We start from the raw sequence: 18,088 nt of genomic DNA, 5'->3' as shown, positions 1-18,088 counted from the left end.
CAAACATATTTTGTATCGTGTCTGACACGTATTAAAGGAGTATCGGATGTATGTGTGTCGGAGACGTGTTAGACATTACATGCCACTTCTTCTCTCTCCTCTTCTCCCCCTTCTCTTTCGGTTTCTTCCAGGCCAAGGCAAATGAGAATGAGGGTGAGGGAGGCGGTTTAGGGGTATATATACTAAAATATATTAAAAAAATACTATTAGTGGCCTAGCATTGCAGCGCTCATACCCAGCACAGTAGTGTTGCATGTCGATTTCAAAGTTACTGTAGAACAGAGACATAAGCACTGCAGCTGCATTTTCTAGTGCCGATGTGCTCTCATGCATAATGTTGTAGCGCTACCTAGCACAACACCACAATGCTCCACTCATACCTGTTAATGGCGAATGGCGCGCCATGGCGCAAAGGTCCCTTTGGAGCCGTGGCGCATAGCGCACGGCGCGGCGTGCGCCATTTTGAACATGGCGTAAACTATAAAAAAATTATAAAATAATAAGCATGAATATGAAATATTATTAAAAATGAAAGACAATCATAACATATATAAGTTCGACTAAGTAACATTCAAATATCTCATAATTCAAATATTACAATCTTTTTTTATAGATCAAATAAAAATTTAATCTACTCTTCTTGGGAATCGTCGTCAAAAGCAAACAAATTTAGATAAAAGAAACATAATATTGTCCAAGAAACATAATATGCGGGCTGCCGGGGGTCCAAGGGTGCGCTGCCTCCTGGCGGAGAATTTATTTGTAAGAGTAATTTTGAAGCTCGTTTGTATGGAAAGATACCGAGTGGTACAGAGCGTGTACCTAGCTGTATCAAGCAGTACCGAGCATGTACCTAGCGGTACCGAGCATGTACCTAGCGGTACCGAGCATTTACATAGCGGTACCGAGCGGTATCATGCATGTACCTAGCGGTACCGAGCATTTACCTAACGGTACCGAGCAATGAATAATCATTTATCTTAAAATATACATATATTTTTAAATACAAAAAATATTCATAAGTATACTGAAATTTAAAAAAATTTGGCGCGCTATTTTGTGCCGTGCGCAATGTGCCATGGCTCACATGTGGCGCAAATAGCACGCGCTATTTTAAACACATGCGTCTCGCCATGAACATGACGCGGTAGGTGCGCCGCGCCGCGCGCTATTTTGCGCCATGGACAGCTATGGCTCCACTTCATACAGAAACTTCATATTTTCGTATTTTTCATTTTAAAATATTTTTATATATTTGGGTTGTTACACTTTTGATGTGGTATGTCAATTCATGTACAATTTTAATAGATCACACTTTAGGATTGGGGTGTAATTGAGTTAACCTTACTTATGAGTTGTCTTGGTCTATCTATAAATGGCTTATGAGCCATGCTCAATGTGCTAAAGAGTTAAAAGATCGAGTCAATACTAAATCAACTTGAGTTGACACAATTTTAAAATATTATTATAAATATACTTAAAATATATTAGATTTCAATGTTTTAAGTATAAAGTTATTTTAAAATAATTTAAAACTTTTATATTTATTTTTTTTTCTCAAATGATTTATAATAGTTCTTATCTAATTTCTCATTATTTGTATCATTTTATTACATGAGCTACTTGGATTGCAGTAATATTCTCTCTTTTTTATCAAACGAGCTCACACTTGAGCCAACTTTAACTCTAAAAAATTAAGCTTAAGTTTGAGCTCAAAATCAGTTATTCAATTAAGCTCAATCTCGAGCTAAAATTAGGGGCGGCTAGAACTCAACTCAACTCATCTACATATTATATATATATATATATTTGAGGGGAACTCTGAGCAAAGGAATTTGATTAAAAAATAGCGAGGATATGAGTCTTGAAGCATGCACAAATGAAGCTTATATGGGTTGTGTAGTTGACAGAAGATCAACTTCAAGGTATTAGATCTATGACATTGAGAATCTATGAATTGCTATGGCCAAAAATTATCTTGAAAGATTTAAATGTTAAATGAAAATTTTAAATGAGGTTCTATTGCCAATTTAATAGTATTGTACAAAGCATATTGAAGTTGATATATACTTTATAAAGGAGTTGCAAGTCATTGGTCTAATTCATTCGTAATCACAAGTGAATCATGAAGTATTATTAACTATATTATTTTAAAAATTATCAAACAAATTAGCAATGAATGATTCATTTGCTTAAGGGAGAGTGAAATATTGGCTAGTTAGGACGCATGCTTACCAAGATTTTTGCTTTCTTCTTTTTCTCTTGTATTGTCATCTCATTCATTTGAGGGATTCCTATTGCCTACTTATCAATCAATTAATTATTTTAATTAATTTATTCTTTGATTTCATATTTTTCCTATTATATGATATCTTAGAAATGTATAAATTCTATATATGTTAGAATGAAATACTCTCAATTAATTCTCTCTAATTTTTATTTCATTTTTTATATCAAATATTAATTTATTGTTTTATGTCACATAGGACGATATAAAAGTTATGTTAACCCCACAAACCCCTCGATACCCCTTGTTAGAAACATGGTATCTAATTATTGCTGTTCTTCACTGGAAGCCAGAATAACTTTCAGTGAAATGCTCGCAGATTTGAGTGGTATTGAATCCAATGCACAGCTCAAGTTGTTCCAAAATAGCAATCCAATTGGCTGCTTGTGGGTCCATGAGAGAGACATGGATGTAGCTCCATACCTTTATCCCCTGTGGGCCCACGCCTAACTGATGGTTCCAATTTTCCATGGGTCACAGGCCTCCCATGTGCAGACTTTGTCTTACTCCAATTATTACAATTTTCTATGTACTACCAAAATAAAAATTGACGCCCATCAGGGACTGGTTTCAGTGGTTTGGTTAAAAGCATTAGGCGCAATATAATAGAGCCGTTGGCCCGTTACAGTAAACAAGGAAATTAAGGATCTTCGGCTGCCTGTTCTTTTGCTCGATGGAATGAAAGCCACTTGGAAATTACTGCCCTTTAGTTTCCCTCCAAACAACAGGCAAGGGATGAGAATAAAAGGACAGATTGTATCTTACCTGGTAGTTTAGAAAGCCAGTTAGCTGAGTGGCTTTCGGGCTCATCTTTCATCTATTGTTTTGGTATTTTTGTTTTTCTCTTTCCATTGATATTGATGGTTTGTCAGCTTCTTAGGATGATCTTATCTGACAGGAAATTCTCGTGGAGTGGAGAACTTCTGGGTTCACAAAAATGACGAAAGAATTTTAGTATTTTAAGAAAGGATGGATCAGGCTAGCCACATATTCTGGTGGTGTTCTCTTGTTTTAATAAGAGGTGCTCCGTTCTTCTATCCATTAGAAATACAAGATAATGGAAACATATTTCGTGTGTTAGACATATATGGGAATGGATTGTAAAGTGTCATCCTTCTCCTTGCCTTCTTCGCTCAGTTCCATTCAACATTTTTGATGCTCATGTCTGAATGTTTGATTCTTGGAACTGTTGAAGTTGGCCGAGGGCTAGAGAGGTGATGTGTGAAGGAAGTAGTGAGTTTTTTCCTGTATCTCTTCATGCTTTTTAGATTAGGCTTCATCGTTGCTGCCTCTGTTGCTGCATATGCAGTAAAGCAGACTAATTGTCCAAAGCCATCTCAGCTAAAGCCTTCAGGTAGCAATCAAGTACAATTGTGAAGCTTTCATGTTGAATTAGCTCCAACCTATGTTGAAGTTTATATTTCTCTGATTTATAATCGTAAATTTGACAACAGAGAATGGCAAGGCAAAGCCTGAGCAGGAATTGCTTGAGAAGTTACAGACAGAATGGGAAGGAGATGCTAGCTTTTGTCAACAAAAGGTTTACACAAGCTAAACAAAATTAGTTTTGTAATGATTGACTATATGTCATCGCTGATTATATATTCTCTCAATTTTACAGGAAGAGGAAAAAGAAGAAGAGCAAGTTAAGACGATTAGCAGTGTAATAAATGCACCTCAGAGCAACTTAATTCCTGCGGACTTCGAAGATGATGAGGATATGCTGCCCGAGTTTGAGAGCCTTTTTTGTGGCGAGTTAGCGGTTCCAGCATCCACTGACAAGTATGATATCATGCCTACTTTAGAGTACGATATTGAGATGGCAAACAACGCTTCTGAACTGGAGAGACTGCGAAACTTGGTGATGGAATTGGAAGAGCGTGAAGTGAAACTGGAAGGCGAGTTATTGGAGTACTATGGTTTAAAAGAGCAGGAATCAGACATTACGGAATTGCAAAAGCAGTTGAAAATTAAGAATATAGAGATCGAGATGCTCAACGTCACTATTAACTCTTTACAGGCTGAGAGGAAGAAGCATCAGGAGGAGATTGCACAGGGAAATACAGCCAAGAAGGAACTTGAGGTTGCTAGGAACAAGCTTAGGGAATTGCAAAGGCAAATCCAGATTGATGCTAACCAAACTAAAGGGCAACTGCTGTTGCTAAAGCAGCAGGTTACCAGTCTCCAATCAAAGGAGGAGGAGGCCTCAAAAAAAGATGCTGAAGTGGAGAAGAACCTCAAAGCTCTTAAAGAGCTAGAGGTCGAAGTAGTGGAGCTGAGGAGGAAGAACAAAGAGCTTCAGCTTGAGAAGAGGGAGCTTATTGTGAAGTTGGACGCTGCTGAAGCTAGAGCAGCAACAATATCGAATGTTACAGAGGTATTTGTTTATTCGAGTTCTTGTGCCGTTTTTTTAGTATGATTTGCCGTTTTTTTAGTATGATTTCCTGATTAGAATGGAAATTACAAGTGTGAAATATTTGCTGCATAAGGCTTGGGAATAAGAATAATTTGTGAAAGCTCTAAATGATGGGTAGACATGAAATGACTCTCTCTTTATGTTGGTTTAGAAAATCACCATTTATTGTTCTTTTTCTCTATTCCAGTCCTATACATACTAAAATTCTTATGCTTCAATTTGCATGTTGATAGAATTACTTCTTTGCTATTTCTGTTATTGCTTTTTTAGGCGATGTTGTAAAGATTGTTATCATCATTATCAGCATTATCAGACTAATATCAAGAAATATCAAGTCAAAATTTTTAATTCGCCTTCATTATTTTTTAGTGTATGATTGTTTTAAATTATTGTCTTTGTGAAGATTTCTTACATGTTTTCCTAAGTTTATTCAATTCTTTCATATTAGTTAATCTTTTGCTCTCTGATGTACATGTCCATATCACAACATTTTCCCCACTTTTATTGATAGATCCTACTGATACATTATCATTAATATAGTCCATTTTTTGTCCAGCTTCCTCGTCACACTTTTAGTTTTACATTCTTATTTCTCATAATCTGAGTCTTCTTGCTTTTCTTTTCAAAGTTTGATATGACAGTTTTTTTTTACGGAGTCGTGCGACTTTACATGTCTTTTGGTACTTCAGCTCTAACCGTGGAAATTGTGAAAGAAACAAAAAAGAAAATTGGAAGAAGAAGAAGAAGAGAAAAATGGAAGAAGTAAAAACACATAAATTTTTTCTTCTATTAATTGTCTCATGCACACATTACAACTCTTTTATCTAAATTAGACATCACTTCACATACACCCTTTCACTTTCAAATGAAACATTGTTTCACACACCCTTTCACTTACAATTAACTACATTTAATTAAGAAAATAAACCACATCCACACAAATGAAAAGACACATCCATACAAATAATATGATTAAATATTTTGAATTTATTAACAAATTCCTCCTTTAAACTCAAAATCTCTTCCATCCTTCATGCCGATCGCCATTTTGCATTTCTCGAACAATGTTGTGGGTAATGGCTTTGTAAATATATCTGCTACTTGATCATGACTTGCAACATGAATCATTCTCGTACTTCCTTCCTTCACATGTTCACGGATGAAATGAAATTTGACATCGATATGCTTGCTTCTTTCATGATGTACCGGATTCTTTGCTAACTCAATTGCAGATTTGTTATCAACACGAATCTCGGTAGCTTCTGTTTGTTGGAGATTCATTTCATACAGTAAATTCCTTAGCCAAACTGCATGACACACACACAATGCTACCGCCACATATTCTGCCTCACATGTCGAAAGTGTCACTATCGGTTGTTTCTTTGATAGCCATGTGAATGCCGTATCTCCCAAAAAAAATACGTACCCCGATGTACTCTTTCGATCATCTATGTCTCCGCACCAATCACTGTCGGAGTAAGCCACCAATTTATATTCATCCGACTTCGAGTAAAATAATCCGAGTGATTCTGTTCCTCGGACATATCGAAGAATTCTCTTCAATGCCTTCCAATGCGTGTAGGTTGGCTCTTCCATGAACCGACTTACCACTCCAACACTATAAGAAATATCTGGCTGAGTGCTTGTGAGATAACGCAAACTTCCCACCAAACTTCGATATTTTGTTGCGTTGACTCGATCTCCACCATCAAACCTTGAGAGTTTGGCACCTAATTCCATTGGCGTTGTTACTGGATTACAATTTTCCATCTTGTTCTTCTTTAAGTTGTCTTTTGAGTATGCTTCTTGTGACACAAAAATTCCTGATTTTCCTTGTCTAACTTCTAGACCAAGAAAATATTTCATTAAGCCCAAATATGTCATTTCAAATTCTTGTTCCATTTCACCTTTAAAATTTTTAATCATCTTGCCATTATTCCCCATGAAAAGAAGATCATCAACATAAAGTGCCACAAATAACAAGTTACCTCCTTTCTTCTTCACATACAGTGCATGCTCATATGGGCATTGAGTGAACCCATTTTTCTTGAAATAAATGTCGATACGAGTATTCCAAGCTCGAGGTGCTTGCTTTAACCCATAAAGTGCCTTTCTTAACTTCAATACTTTTTGTTCTTCTCCAATCTTCTTGTAACTAGGTGGTTGTTCAATATAAATCTCCTCTTCTATCACTCCATTCAAAAATGCCGACTTCACATCCATTTGATATATTGGCCATTCAAATTGTGCCGCATAAGAGATAAGAAGTCGAATTGTCTCCATTCTTGTAACCGGGGCAAAGACCTCATCGTAGTCTATTCCTGCCTTTTGTATATAGCCCTTTGCCACAAGTCGGGCCTTGTATCGTTCTATTTCACCTTGGGCATTCATCTTTTTCTTAAACACCCACTTTACTCCAATAGGTCGACTTCCTTTCGGTTATTCTGCAAGTTTCCATGTCTTGTTTCGTTCAATGGACTTGATCTCTTCATCCATAGCTCCTTTCCACTTTTCATTCTTCACCGCTTCTTCAAAACTTATATTTTCACCATTAGCAAGAAGACAAATAAGATGTGCTTCGCTTGTAGAATCATACAACTCTTGTAGGCTTCGCATTTTTGATTGTCTTGGTTCTTGCTCGTCATCAGATGTTTGAGTATTTCTAGGTACCTGAGAACATGTAGGAAAATTTGTTAGTGAAATAGTTGGTGATTCTCCACCCTCAATTTGTTCTTCCGATGAATTGTTCCAATCCCATTTGCTTGCTTCATTCACTCGAACATCTCGACTTAGCACCACCTTCTTATTTATTGGGTCAAGTAGTTTGTAACCCTTAGTTTGCTCATCATACCCAATAAACACATACTTCTTGCTTTTATCTTCTAGCTTTGTTCTTTGTTGATCCGGCACATGTGCATAGGCCAAATATTTTAAGATGCGAGACCGTCGGTTTTTTACCACTCCATGCCTCTTGCGGAGTTTTATCTTCTAACTTCATATGTGGACATCTATTTTGTATGTAAATTGAACATTGCACTGCTTCCGCCCAGAATTCTTTAGGCATTTCTTTACTCTTCAACATTGACCGAACCATATCAAGAATGGTCCGATTCTTTCTCTCGGCCACACCATTTTGTTGGGGTGAATATGGTGTGGTTAGAAACCTTCTTACTCCTTGTTGCTCACAGAAACTTGTAAACTCCGCAGAGTTGTATTCACCACCTCTATCAGATAGCAATGCTCTAATAAACTTCCCGGTTGTCTTCTCCACCATGACTTTGAATTTCTTAAGCACATTGAAAGTCTCGGATTTTTCCTTCAAAAAAAAAACTCAAGTTTTTCTGGAATAATCATCGATAAAAGTAATAAAATACCTTTTACCACTGAAATATTCAGGAGTGATTGGCCCACAAATGTCAGTGTGTACCAATTCAAGAATACTTGATGCTCGATATTCTGCCTTTTTCTGAAATGAATTTCTTGCATGTTTCCCAAATATACAATCTTCACAAAGCTTGTTGGTGTATTCTATTTCTGGTAGTCCATACACCATTTTCTTCTTCAACAATTTTTGTAGGCCTCCATAGTGCAAATGACCAAATCGCAAATGCCATAGAGACGCCTTGTCTTCTACATCAACTTGCAAGCATTTTTCTCGTACATAAACCAGGTTGATCTTGTACATTCTATTCTTCGCCATATTAATTTGTGTAACTAACCGCCCCTTATTATCTTTCAATTGTAGAACTCGATCTTTCATGAACACTTAAGATCCTTTCTCCATGAGTTGCCCCATACTAAGTATGTTGCTTTTAAGATCAGGTACAAAATACACATTTTCAATTAGGCCTTTTGCGCCATCTTTTTGCATGTAAGAAATTGTACCTTGACCTTTTACTTGAATCTTTGATGCATCACCAAATGAAAAATGTCCATCCTCAATGACCCGCATTTCTTTGAACAAATGTCTATGCCCGCACATGTGGTTACTAGCACCAGTGTCGAGATACCAAGTCGTCTCGTCACTACTGTTCTTTTCATCATGAGCTATCATGAGAAGCCCATCTTTCACCTCTTCTTCTGTTACAAGATTTGTATTCTCCTCAATTTTCTTTTCACCATAACAATCTCTTGCATAATGCCCAAATTTGCCACAATTGTAACATTTTTCAGAGTTGCAGTCCTTTGCATAGTGACCATACTTGCCACATTTGTAACATTCAACATTTGAATGATTTTGCCGACCGCCTCTTCCACGTCCTCGTCCTCGACCTCGCCAATTTTGTTGATTTGCCTGTTCCTTCTCTTCAAATTGTCTTCCATAACCACGACCTCTTCCACCACGTTCATTTCCACGACCTCTTCTTCCTCGTCCTCTTCCACGAAAATTTTGAGAATATAGTACCTTATCATCTTTAATTGTTGCCTTTGATTGAAGAACTTCTTCGAGCGTCTCCTCCTTCTTTTTCTTCTTTCGTTGCTCATGTGCCTCAAGAGAGCCAGCAAGCTCTTCAACAGTTAGTGTGCCGAGATCCTTTGATTCTTCAATCGCGCATACAACATTCTCAAAATTATTGGTTAATGACTGCAATATCTTCTCCGCTACTCGGGCATCGGTTAACATCTCACCATTTCGCTTGAGTTGATTTACTACGTCTTGCACACGAGTGATGTAATCAGATACACCTTCTGACTCTTTCATATTCATCCCTTCCAATTCACCTCTCAAAGTTTGGAGGCGTACTTTCTTGACACGATCAGCACCTTTGAACACTTTCTCTAAAGTGTTCCACGCTTCTTTTGAAGTTGTCGCTCTTGCAATCTTCTCAAAGCCCGACTCATCTATTGCTTGATATAGCAAGTAGAGAGCCGTTTTATCCTTCGCTCGCGTCTCTTTCAACGCCTTTAATTGGTTCGCCGTCATGCCCTCTGTATCCATCACTTCAACGAAGCCGTTCTCAATGACTTCCCATGCATCTTGTGCGTCCAACAATGCCCGCATCTGAATACTCCAATTATCATAATTTGTCTTCGTGAGTCGTGGAAGTGGTATTTGTCCCATCGGAAAACTTCCAGAATTTGCCATGATGCTCTGATACCAAATTGTGAAAGAAACGAAAAAAGAAAATTGGAAGAAGAAGAAGAAGAGAAAAATGGAAGAAGTAAAAACACACAAACTTTTTCTTCTATTAATTGTCTCATGCACACATTACAACTTTTTTATCTAAATTAGACATCACTTCACATACACCCTTTCACTTTCAAATGAAACATTGCTTCACACACCCTTTCACTTACAATTAACTACATTTAAAAATGAAAAGATACATCCATACAAATAATATGATTAAATATTTTGAATTTATTAACATAAATCACTGATTTGAAGTTTATATTTGTGAGTTTGTGCTTGGATTTGCGAATAATTTCACTCAAAATATCCCCCACCCCCTTCTGCACAGCAACTTTATGATCACGGTAACACATGCACAATTTTTTGCCGTCCTATGATAGTAATTGTTGCTTTATTTTGCCTTTTGGAACTTGAAGTGTACAAATTGCCTAAGAATTTCGTCCACAAAGCTCTTAATTTGATTGCTCTTATCAGTTGAATTGGTTATTTTTCTCGCTCCCTTCTTGCAGAGTGAGATAGTTGCGAAGGAAAGGGAAGTGGCCAATAGTTTGCGGCATGCCAATGAAGACCTTATCAAGCAAGTGGAAGGTCTACAAATTAACAGATTCAGTGAAGTAGAGGAATTGGTTTACCTCCGTTGGGTCAATGCCTGCTTGAGATATGAACTAAGGAATTATCAAAAACCAGCTGGCAAGACATCGGCTCGTGATCTCAGCAAGAGCTTGAGTCCGAAGTCCCAGGAGAGGGCTAAGAGGCTGATGCTAGAGTATGCAGGATCTGAACGGGGTCAGGGAGATACGGATCTGGAAAGTATATCGTCAATGCCTTCATCTCCTGGAAGTGAAGACTTTGACAACGTTTCTATAGATAGCTCTTCAAGCAGATTCAGTTCTATAAGTAAAAAGGCAAGCCTTATGCAAAAGATGAAGAGATGGGGCAAGAGCAAGGATGACAATGTTTTGGCCTCGCCAACTCGGTCTCTAGGGGCCGCTTCGCCAATGCGGACCAGTACGACCTACAGATCACCTGCTCCCAGGGGCCCATTGGAAGTTCTTATGCTAAGAAATGCTGGAAATGGCCACGCCATTACTACATATGGGAAAAATGATGAAGACCCAACTGAACTCTTGAAGCAGCATAGCCTGCCACCAATTATTACACGTGCTGATTCAAATGACTCATTAAATAGTGTTGCTGCTTCGTTTCAGCTAATGTCAAAGACAGTTGAAGGTGAGGTTGATGAGAAATACCCTGCTTTTAAGGATCGCCACAAGCTAGCAATGGAGCGGGAGAAAACTATCAAGGAGAAAGTTGATCAAGCACGAGCAGAGCGATTTGGTGGAGGTTCAGCTAGTTTTAGTTCAAATTATGAATTCAGAAATATGGGAAACAAGGAGAAACCTGTTAAATTGCCACCTAAGCTAGCTCAGATAAAGGAGAAAGTTGGTGGAGCGGTTGGAGCAAGTGAATCTGGTGAGACTGATGAAAGCAAGATTGCTAGTCCAGTTGTTAGCAAGATGAAACTGGCAGAGATTGAGAAGAGGCCGCCAAGAATTCCTAGGCCACCGCCATCATCAACGGGCACTACTTCTAGTATTGATAACAAAACTGTCAACACATCTGTTGCTGCTCCACCCCCACCACCGCCACTTCCACCTTTACCACCTGGTGCACCTCCGCCACCACCACTGCCACTAGGTGGACCACCGAGGCCTCCTCCCCCTCCAGGAAGCCTATCTAAAGGTACAATTGGTGGAGATAAAGTTCATAGGGCCCCTGAGCTGGTGGAGTTCTACCAGTCTTTGATGAAGCGCGAAGCCAAGAAGGAGATCACATCGGTTCCTTCCACAACCTCCAGTACACTAGATGCGAGAAGTAACATGATTGGAGAGATCGCCAACAGATCGACATTCCTTTTAGCTGTAAGAAGTACTTCATAAAATGTAACAGCCTTCTCAATATGTTTTTGTTGACCAATTTGGAAAATATCAGAATAGTTGAAACTGGATTCAGGTCAAAGCTGATGTGGAGACCCAAGGTGATTTTGTCCAGTCATTAGCCGCCGAGGTTCGGGCAGCTTCCTTCACAAATATCCAAGATCTCGTTGCCTTTGTGAACTGGCTGGATGAAGAGCTCTCATTTTTGGTACTCGTTTTTATTACTTCAGTTGTTGTATTTTTATTGATAAGAACTTAAATTTGCACACTAATACTCAGCTTTGTAATGATTTGTATACACTTAGCTGGTTTCTAGCTGACTGAACTATGTTTATCTTTGATAGGTTGATGAAAGAGCAGTACTTAAACACTTCGATTGGCCTGAGGGAAAAGCCGATGCTTTAAGAGAGGCAGCTTTCGAGTACCAAGACCTGATGAAGCTGGAGATGCAGGTGTCATCTTTTGTTGATGATCCTAAAGTTCCTTGTGAAGCTGCTCTTAAGAAAATGTATTCTCTGCTTGAAAAGTAAGTTCCTTCTATCCGTTGAATGATTATTTGTTCCTTCTCAGATGGCCTCATCCAATTTTGCGTTCCTTTCAGAGTGGAGCAAAGTGTCTATGCACTTCTACGTACTCGTGATATGGCTATATCACGTTACAGGGAATTTGGAATTCCAACTGATTGGTTGTCTGACTCTGGTGTTGTTGGAAAGGTATGAATTTAATATCACCTAAAATTCACTAATATTTTGTTAGGAAAAGAAAGCATGCCTAATTTTAATTGTGGAAGCTTCGACATTAAAAGCGAATAGGATGAACCATAAAGTGATTTTAAGTTTACTTTTGTGACCGTATAAAAATCAAAATATTTTACTAAGCATTAGAAGAGGTACATCGATAGTTTATCTTCAGACAATCCCTAGATAATTGAAGTTAACAACATCCGTCCAATTAATGACAATTCACGGTTGAAGACCCTAGCTACAATAATGAAGATTGGAGAAACGATCAATAGACAAATTATTCTTTGAGTTTTAGAAGACAAAATCTTTCCAGGTGACAGCAACTGTTAGCTAGAAGAAGGCTACCAAATCACCTTCCTATAAGGTTGTCGAAATATATTCCAATAGCAATAGCTAAGCTCCCTTGCCCTCAGTTTTCTAAAATTCCTGCTATGTTACTTGGGCTTCGCTATAGTGCTTGTTAACTAAAATACTTGGATGTTAGTGTGTTACAATATGCCCAGCTACTACAGCGACTGGTTGCCGTAATACTCAAACTTCAGACTTTTATTCTTAAGTAGCTATTGGCATGGGACAAACGAACAGAACGCGTGGCCATGCTAGATATTTATACATGGGAGAAAAAAATACATATTTTAGGAAAATCTCAGCCCAACTTGCATGTCAAGAAAAAAAAATCTTTAAATTTCATATAAAAGCTCTCAAAATTTCTTTTTTCCTAAAATAAAGCTTCGTTTGGGAGTTTCCTAAAATTTATCCTACAATGCTAAGATCATTTAATTATATTAGACTTTTTTCTCAAATGTGCTGTATGCCTAATTCCAGTCAACAAAGCAATCACACTATCATGTATTGTCAATTCCACAGCACCAAAACATCTAGTATTAGACAGCTTTTTTTTCATGTATATGAAGCCACCTGAACTTGAATCATACTTAAATACATGTGACTTGAATAAGCTGACTCTAAATCCGCTCGTATTTGCATCTCTCCATCGTTCACCATAAGATCATCATCATTATTAGACTAATTTGCCATTACACTTGTTTTGCTAACTTATCTTTATGGTTTTCATATGTTCTTGCTATCTTTTCTTCAAGGCTAAGCCATTACTCTTTATATATTCTTTCTTCTTATTGTAGAAGTATGTGATCTTTTGGAAATTACCAAGAGATAATTTTTATTATGATTAGAAGAGATGCTTGCTTATAGGATCTCCCTTTGGGTTGCAATAAACCTTCAATTGATTTATTAATTTTGTTGTGCATGCAAAGTAACCATATCCTTTGAAATAAGCGAATTTTTGAAATCCTTAAAGCTTTTATTATACCATGTCCGTTCTCCATGATGTATCATAAGTGCTTGTATAAAAAAGGTGAAAAACACAAGTTTAATAATGCTTGATCATCATCATAAACAATCATATTAATATTCCTCAATTTTTTAGTTAAATAATTGAACTCTTTTAGATATGATTTAATGAATGCACCTTTATTTATATGGAACAAATATAATTATCGCTTTTGCTACAATTTAATGGATAAGATTTTGTTTATGTACAAAAATTTTAATTTTAGCCATCCACTTTAGACAATTGTTTTCTCAAGACCTTTGTCAATATCCTATCAACCATACATGACTGAAATTTTGAGAAGGCCTTTTCAGACATTTTTATATTTCTTTCTTTACTCACTATATCTTTGAGCTCCCCATGAGTGCTTTTACAAAATTTTCCTAGAAAAAAACTTCATACATCTTGGTTCTCCACAACCTAAATCCTTTTGAGTCATCAGATTTTTCATTCTCTAGCTTTGCATCCATCCTACTTAAAGACCTTTGCTTTGATACCAATTATTAGAGAAAAAGTGTGCGTTTAATTTTATTTGTGGAAGCGTCAACCTTAGGAGTGAATCAATATGAGGAATTGCGAAGTGCTCAAGGGATTAAAACCATTAAAAGAAACCAACATTTATGTGATTTAGGGTCACACAAGCCTATCATGGTATCTGCACAATTATAAAAAAATTCTTCTAAGCATCAAGCGGTATACATATAGAGTTTATTATCACATAATTTGGAGATTAAAGTCACAACTAGCTATTCAATTCATGACTATTCAAGGTTGAAAACATTTTTTGCAATAATGATGATTGGAGATACCAATAGAGGATGGATTCCTCTATGAATTTAAGGAGTCAAATTCTATCCTCATGATAGCAATTGACTTCTTTTTCATCTTGTGTTGAAGAAAACCACCCTCTCCTCACTCATCATACCACGAGAAGAAGGTTGCATCGAAACTCCCTGCAACTTACTTGAAATCTACTCATGTAGTAATAGCCAAAATTACATATCCTCTTTATTTATGATATCCTTGAAAAGTAAATTTGCATTACTAAATATAAAAATCAAAACAATGTACAATAGGTTACAATCATGTATGGAGACTCCCTTAACAAAATAAAAAAGAGAATAGGAAGAGCATTGATAAATATATTTTTATAATAACAAATGCAATTAAAAAGAAGGAACTAATAGAAAAACTAGCTCCACAGTTGCCAATGAGTGGTCTCTTATCTGGTTGTAGCAAGCGTCAACAATTCAATCTAAACATCACTCCAAAAGAAGAAACAGTAGGTGGGGGTGGTAACTATGATGTCCAATGGCCAATTAGTGTCCCAGTGTTCTAATAGTGGGCTATCCATCTTGCGACACTGCGTACAAAACCAAATAATGGAGCGCATCATTGTCCACCTATGGGGGTTTCTTCCTGGACTTTTGGGTTACCTTTAATCTCCTTTTTTTCTCTATTTACAATACATAGGAGTAACTATAGTGCTAATCAACTACATTAATTGATTAATATAGTGTTTGGCCACTATAGTTCTTCATTTCTACAATACATGAATTCCATGCTTGCTCTGGATTGATATAGGTGCTTAGCATGGGAGACATATAAGAGGTATTCAAGGTAGATATTTATTGGAGAAATAACAAAACATAGGAAGCTTTCATATTGACTTAAAAAGTCAAAAAAAGAAAAAAAAAAACCCCTCATTTAACTATAAATCTCTTAAAATTTCTTTGTTCCCAAAGTAAGACTCAATCAATGCTCAATGAATATGTTGGAAACAACTTTGTTTGTGGATGATGCCCGACCTAACTAGAAGACTGATTCAATGAGAGAGTGACCTGAAACTTGTGAGGGAATGAAGAGAATAAAGAACGCTGAGAATCTGTAGAAAGCTATTAATCTCAAACTAGCATGGTATCTACTCGAATTAGTAAAACAAAGTCTCCAAACTACTTCTCATTGCCTTTTAATTATAAGGTTTTGAGGGCTACAAGAAACAATACATAAAAAATAGTACAAAGCACAATGCTATACAAAATACCTAAGACACGTGTTGCCTCCTAGTTGGTTGAGGGAGAGTAGCGTGCTATAGAGCTTTGACATTCTATCTTTGGTTGAGCTAAACAATATGGGCGAATTCTATGATGCCATATAAGAATGGGTTAAACTGTGAGCATTTATCGGGTAGGGCGAGCTCGACACCTGGGCATCAACTTGGAACTGTAGGCAACCTATGTTGAGCCTTGTGTCCCCTTAAGAGAGAAAGTGAGGTGAGGTAGTTGAGAAGATTGGCTCTGTTGTTAGCTATGGTAGGGCGAGTTGAGGGCTCTCTGGGTAGGCGCTTTCCTGTGGCTTATCTTGGATGTACATAATGAAAAATTCATCCCGTGGGTGAGGGCATGTTACTTGTTTGCCGAGGTCCTCTATTAGCCTTGAGAGGGACGACCCTCCTTCATAGGCCTGAGCGTGTAGAACCTAATGTTCCATGGGCAAGTTCTTCTATGGGGCCCATCAGATGCGAGTTCTCTCCTTACAAACCTATGATTACTTATTAAATACTTATGAAGACATGTGAATATATAGATAAACTTATCATTATAATGAGATTAAAAGCCAAAAATAAGAAATTTGGGCTCCATATCATCGAATATGCTTAATGTTGCAATAAAACATTCATATCTAACTAAATACTCTTTATGATTCAACCCCTATAGTAAAAATCATCTTGCATATTGTTGCAGGTCAAACTTGCATCTGTTCAACTTGCAAAGAAGTACATGAAGAGGGTAGCTTCACAGCTTGATGCTTTGAATGGTACTGAGAAAGAACCAAACAGGGAATTTTTGCTCTTGCAAGGCGTTCGATTTGCCTTCCGAGTTCATCAGGCAAGAATGCTAACAAAACTTGTCTTTTATTTTTATTGTGTTCATTTAGTGCAACATAAATTGCAACTAATATTCGTCTTATTAAACACCAATTTCTTATCAATATTACAGTTTGCCGGAGGATTTGATTCAGAGAGCATGCAAGCTTTCGAAGAATTAAGAGGTCGAGTAAACAAGCAAACAATTGAGGCTAATACGTAGATTGATTTGCTTTTGTACACAAGCCCTTGTAAGGGGAATAAAATAGTGAGTTAGATGAAACTTAAGTGTTTGGAAGGTTTGTAAATTCCTTAAACCGGTTTCTCTAATCCATTAAAATTATCATTTACAACTTAGCACATTCTTTTTAATACCAATGGTACTTAACATTGATATTTGTGGCATTTTACATGATAAACTTGCATTAATCATGTCGTGCATTTTTCATAAGCATATTATATAATCTAAATTATTTGATGCACAATTCATACATTTATGAATTATAAAAATCAAAACAAATACATTTTAAAAATCCTTACCTATTTATATAAGTTTTGGTATTGTTCATGTTCCCTGAAAACATTTGGCATATTTGGGCTCATTATAAAACATAATTTGCATTTTGTCGAGCAAATTATCAATATTTTTAAAATATAGAAGCTTACATATATTTAAATTCCCAAAAAAATTTTCATTGCTTTGGGGCATTATTTGTGAGCTTTGAAAGTAATATAGCTGGTATTGGGATTTCAACTAATAATAACGAAAACCATTAAAAAATAAATATTAAAAAAAAAAAAACTTGCAAAATTGCGTGAACATATTTTTTTTGCGTGTATTTCAAATTAAATAAATGCCTTATTTATTTCTTAGGACATCTGATGATTGAGCACTTTATTTATCATCTTTAAGCATAAAAATATAGCTCTTTTGCAATAAACTTGGCTGATTTATATCATATCATCTTCTGTTTCTATATATTGTATGATTCATGTTAGGATATATATATATATAAGAAAGAAAAGTATAGCTTGGCATATCCCCTTATATTTATACAAGATCCCAGAGTGTTTGCATAGGTGGCTAATTGTATTCCTCCCGCAAAAAGGATATAATCCTAATCAATGAGCATTTTGACCTTTTGGTCAAGCCTATTAGTGAATCTTCTTGTGTTTGCTTTAGATCACTAGCGTGATCTAATTGGTGGATGGGGAGCTCTCCTAAGATGCTAAGTAAGGCTATGTTTGGTGGAGTTTATATTTGAGTGGAATTAGAGTTGGAAGAAATTAGCGGTCAACGAACTCAATTCTTATAAACACTCGTTATCATGAGCCCTAGATTCTAACCCTTATA

General features: G+C 36.7%; 1 protein-coding gene across 1 annotated transcript; it reads left to right on the top strand.

Annotated features, from left to right (window-relative positions):
• The first annotated feature begins 3,294 nt into the window (after nucleotides 1-3,294).
• On the top strand, nucleotides 3,295-17,091 carry LOC110108030 (protein CHUP1, chloroplastic). The gene is made up of 9 exons (XM_020838535.2): nucleotides 3,295-3,641; nucleotides 3,742-3,827; nucleotides 3,909-4,664; nucleotides 10,347-11,759; nucleotides 11,851-11,982; nucleotides 12,119-12,300; nucleotides 12,376-12,487; nucleotides 16,613-16,756; nucleotides 16,868-17,091. Exons 1-9 carry the CDS (start codon nucleotides 3,545-3,547, stop codon nucleotides 16,955-16,957), a joined length of 3,012 nt encoding a protein of 1,003 aa, XP_020694194.1. The 5' UTR covers nucleotides 3,295-3,544; the 3' UTR covers nucleotides 16,958-17,091.
• The last annotated feature ends 997 nt before the right edge of the window (nucleotides 17,092-18,088 follow it).

This window comes from Dendrobium catenatum, unplaced genomic scaffold, assembly GCF_001605985.2.
Source record: "Dendrobium catenatum unplaced genomic scaffold, ASM160598v2 fragScaff_scaffold_716, whole genome shotgun sequence".
NCBI lineage: Eukaryota > Viridiplantae > Streptophyta > Magnoliopsida > Asparagales > Orchidaceae > Dendrobium > Dendrobium catenatum.
This window is presented reverse-complemented; position numbering and strand designations above follow the sequence as displayed.

Bases quoted from the DNA above. Each gene is read 5' to 3' on its own strand.
- LOC110108030 (XM_020838535.2), top strand. From the start codon at position 3,545: ATGCTTTTTAGATTAGGCTTCATCGTTGCTGCCTCTGTTGCTGCATAT. The intron at 3,828-3,908 runs GTTTACACAAGC...TCAATTTTACAG, and splicing joins CTAGCTTTTGTCAACAAAAG to GAAGAGGAAAAAGAAGAAGA. The intron at 4,665-10,346 runs GTATTTGTTTAT...CCCTTCTTGCAG, and splicing joins CAATATCGAATGTTACAGAG to AGTGAGATAGTTGCGAAGGA.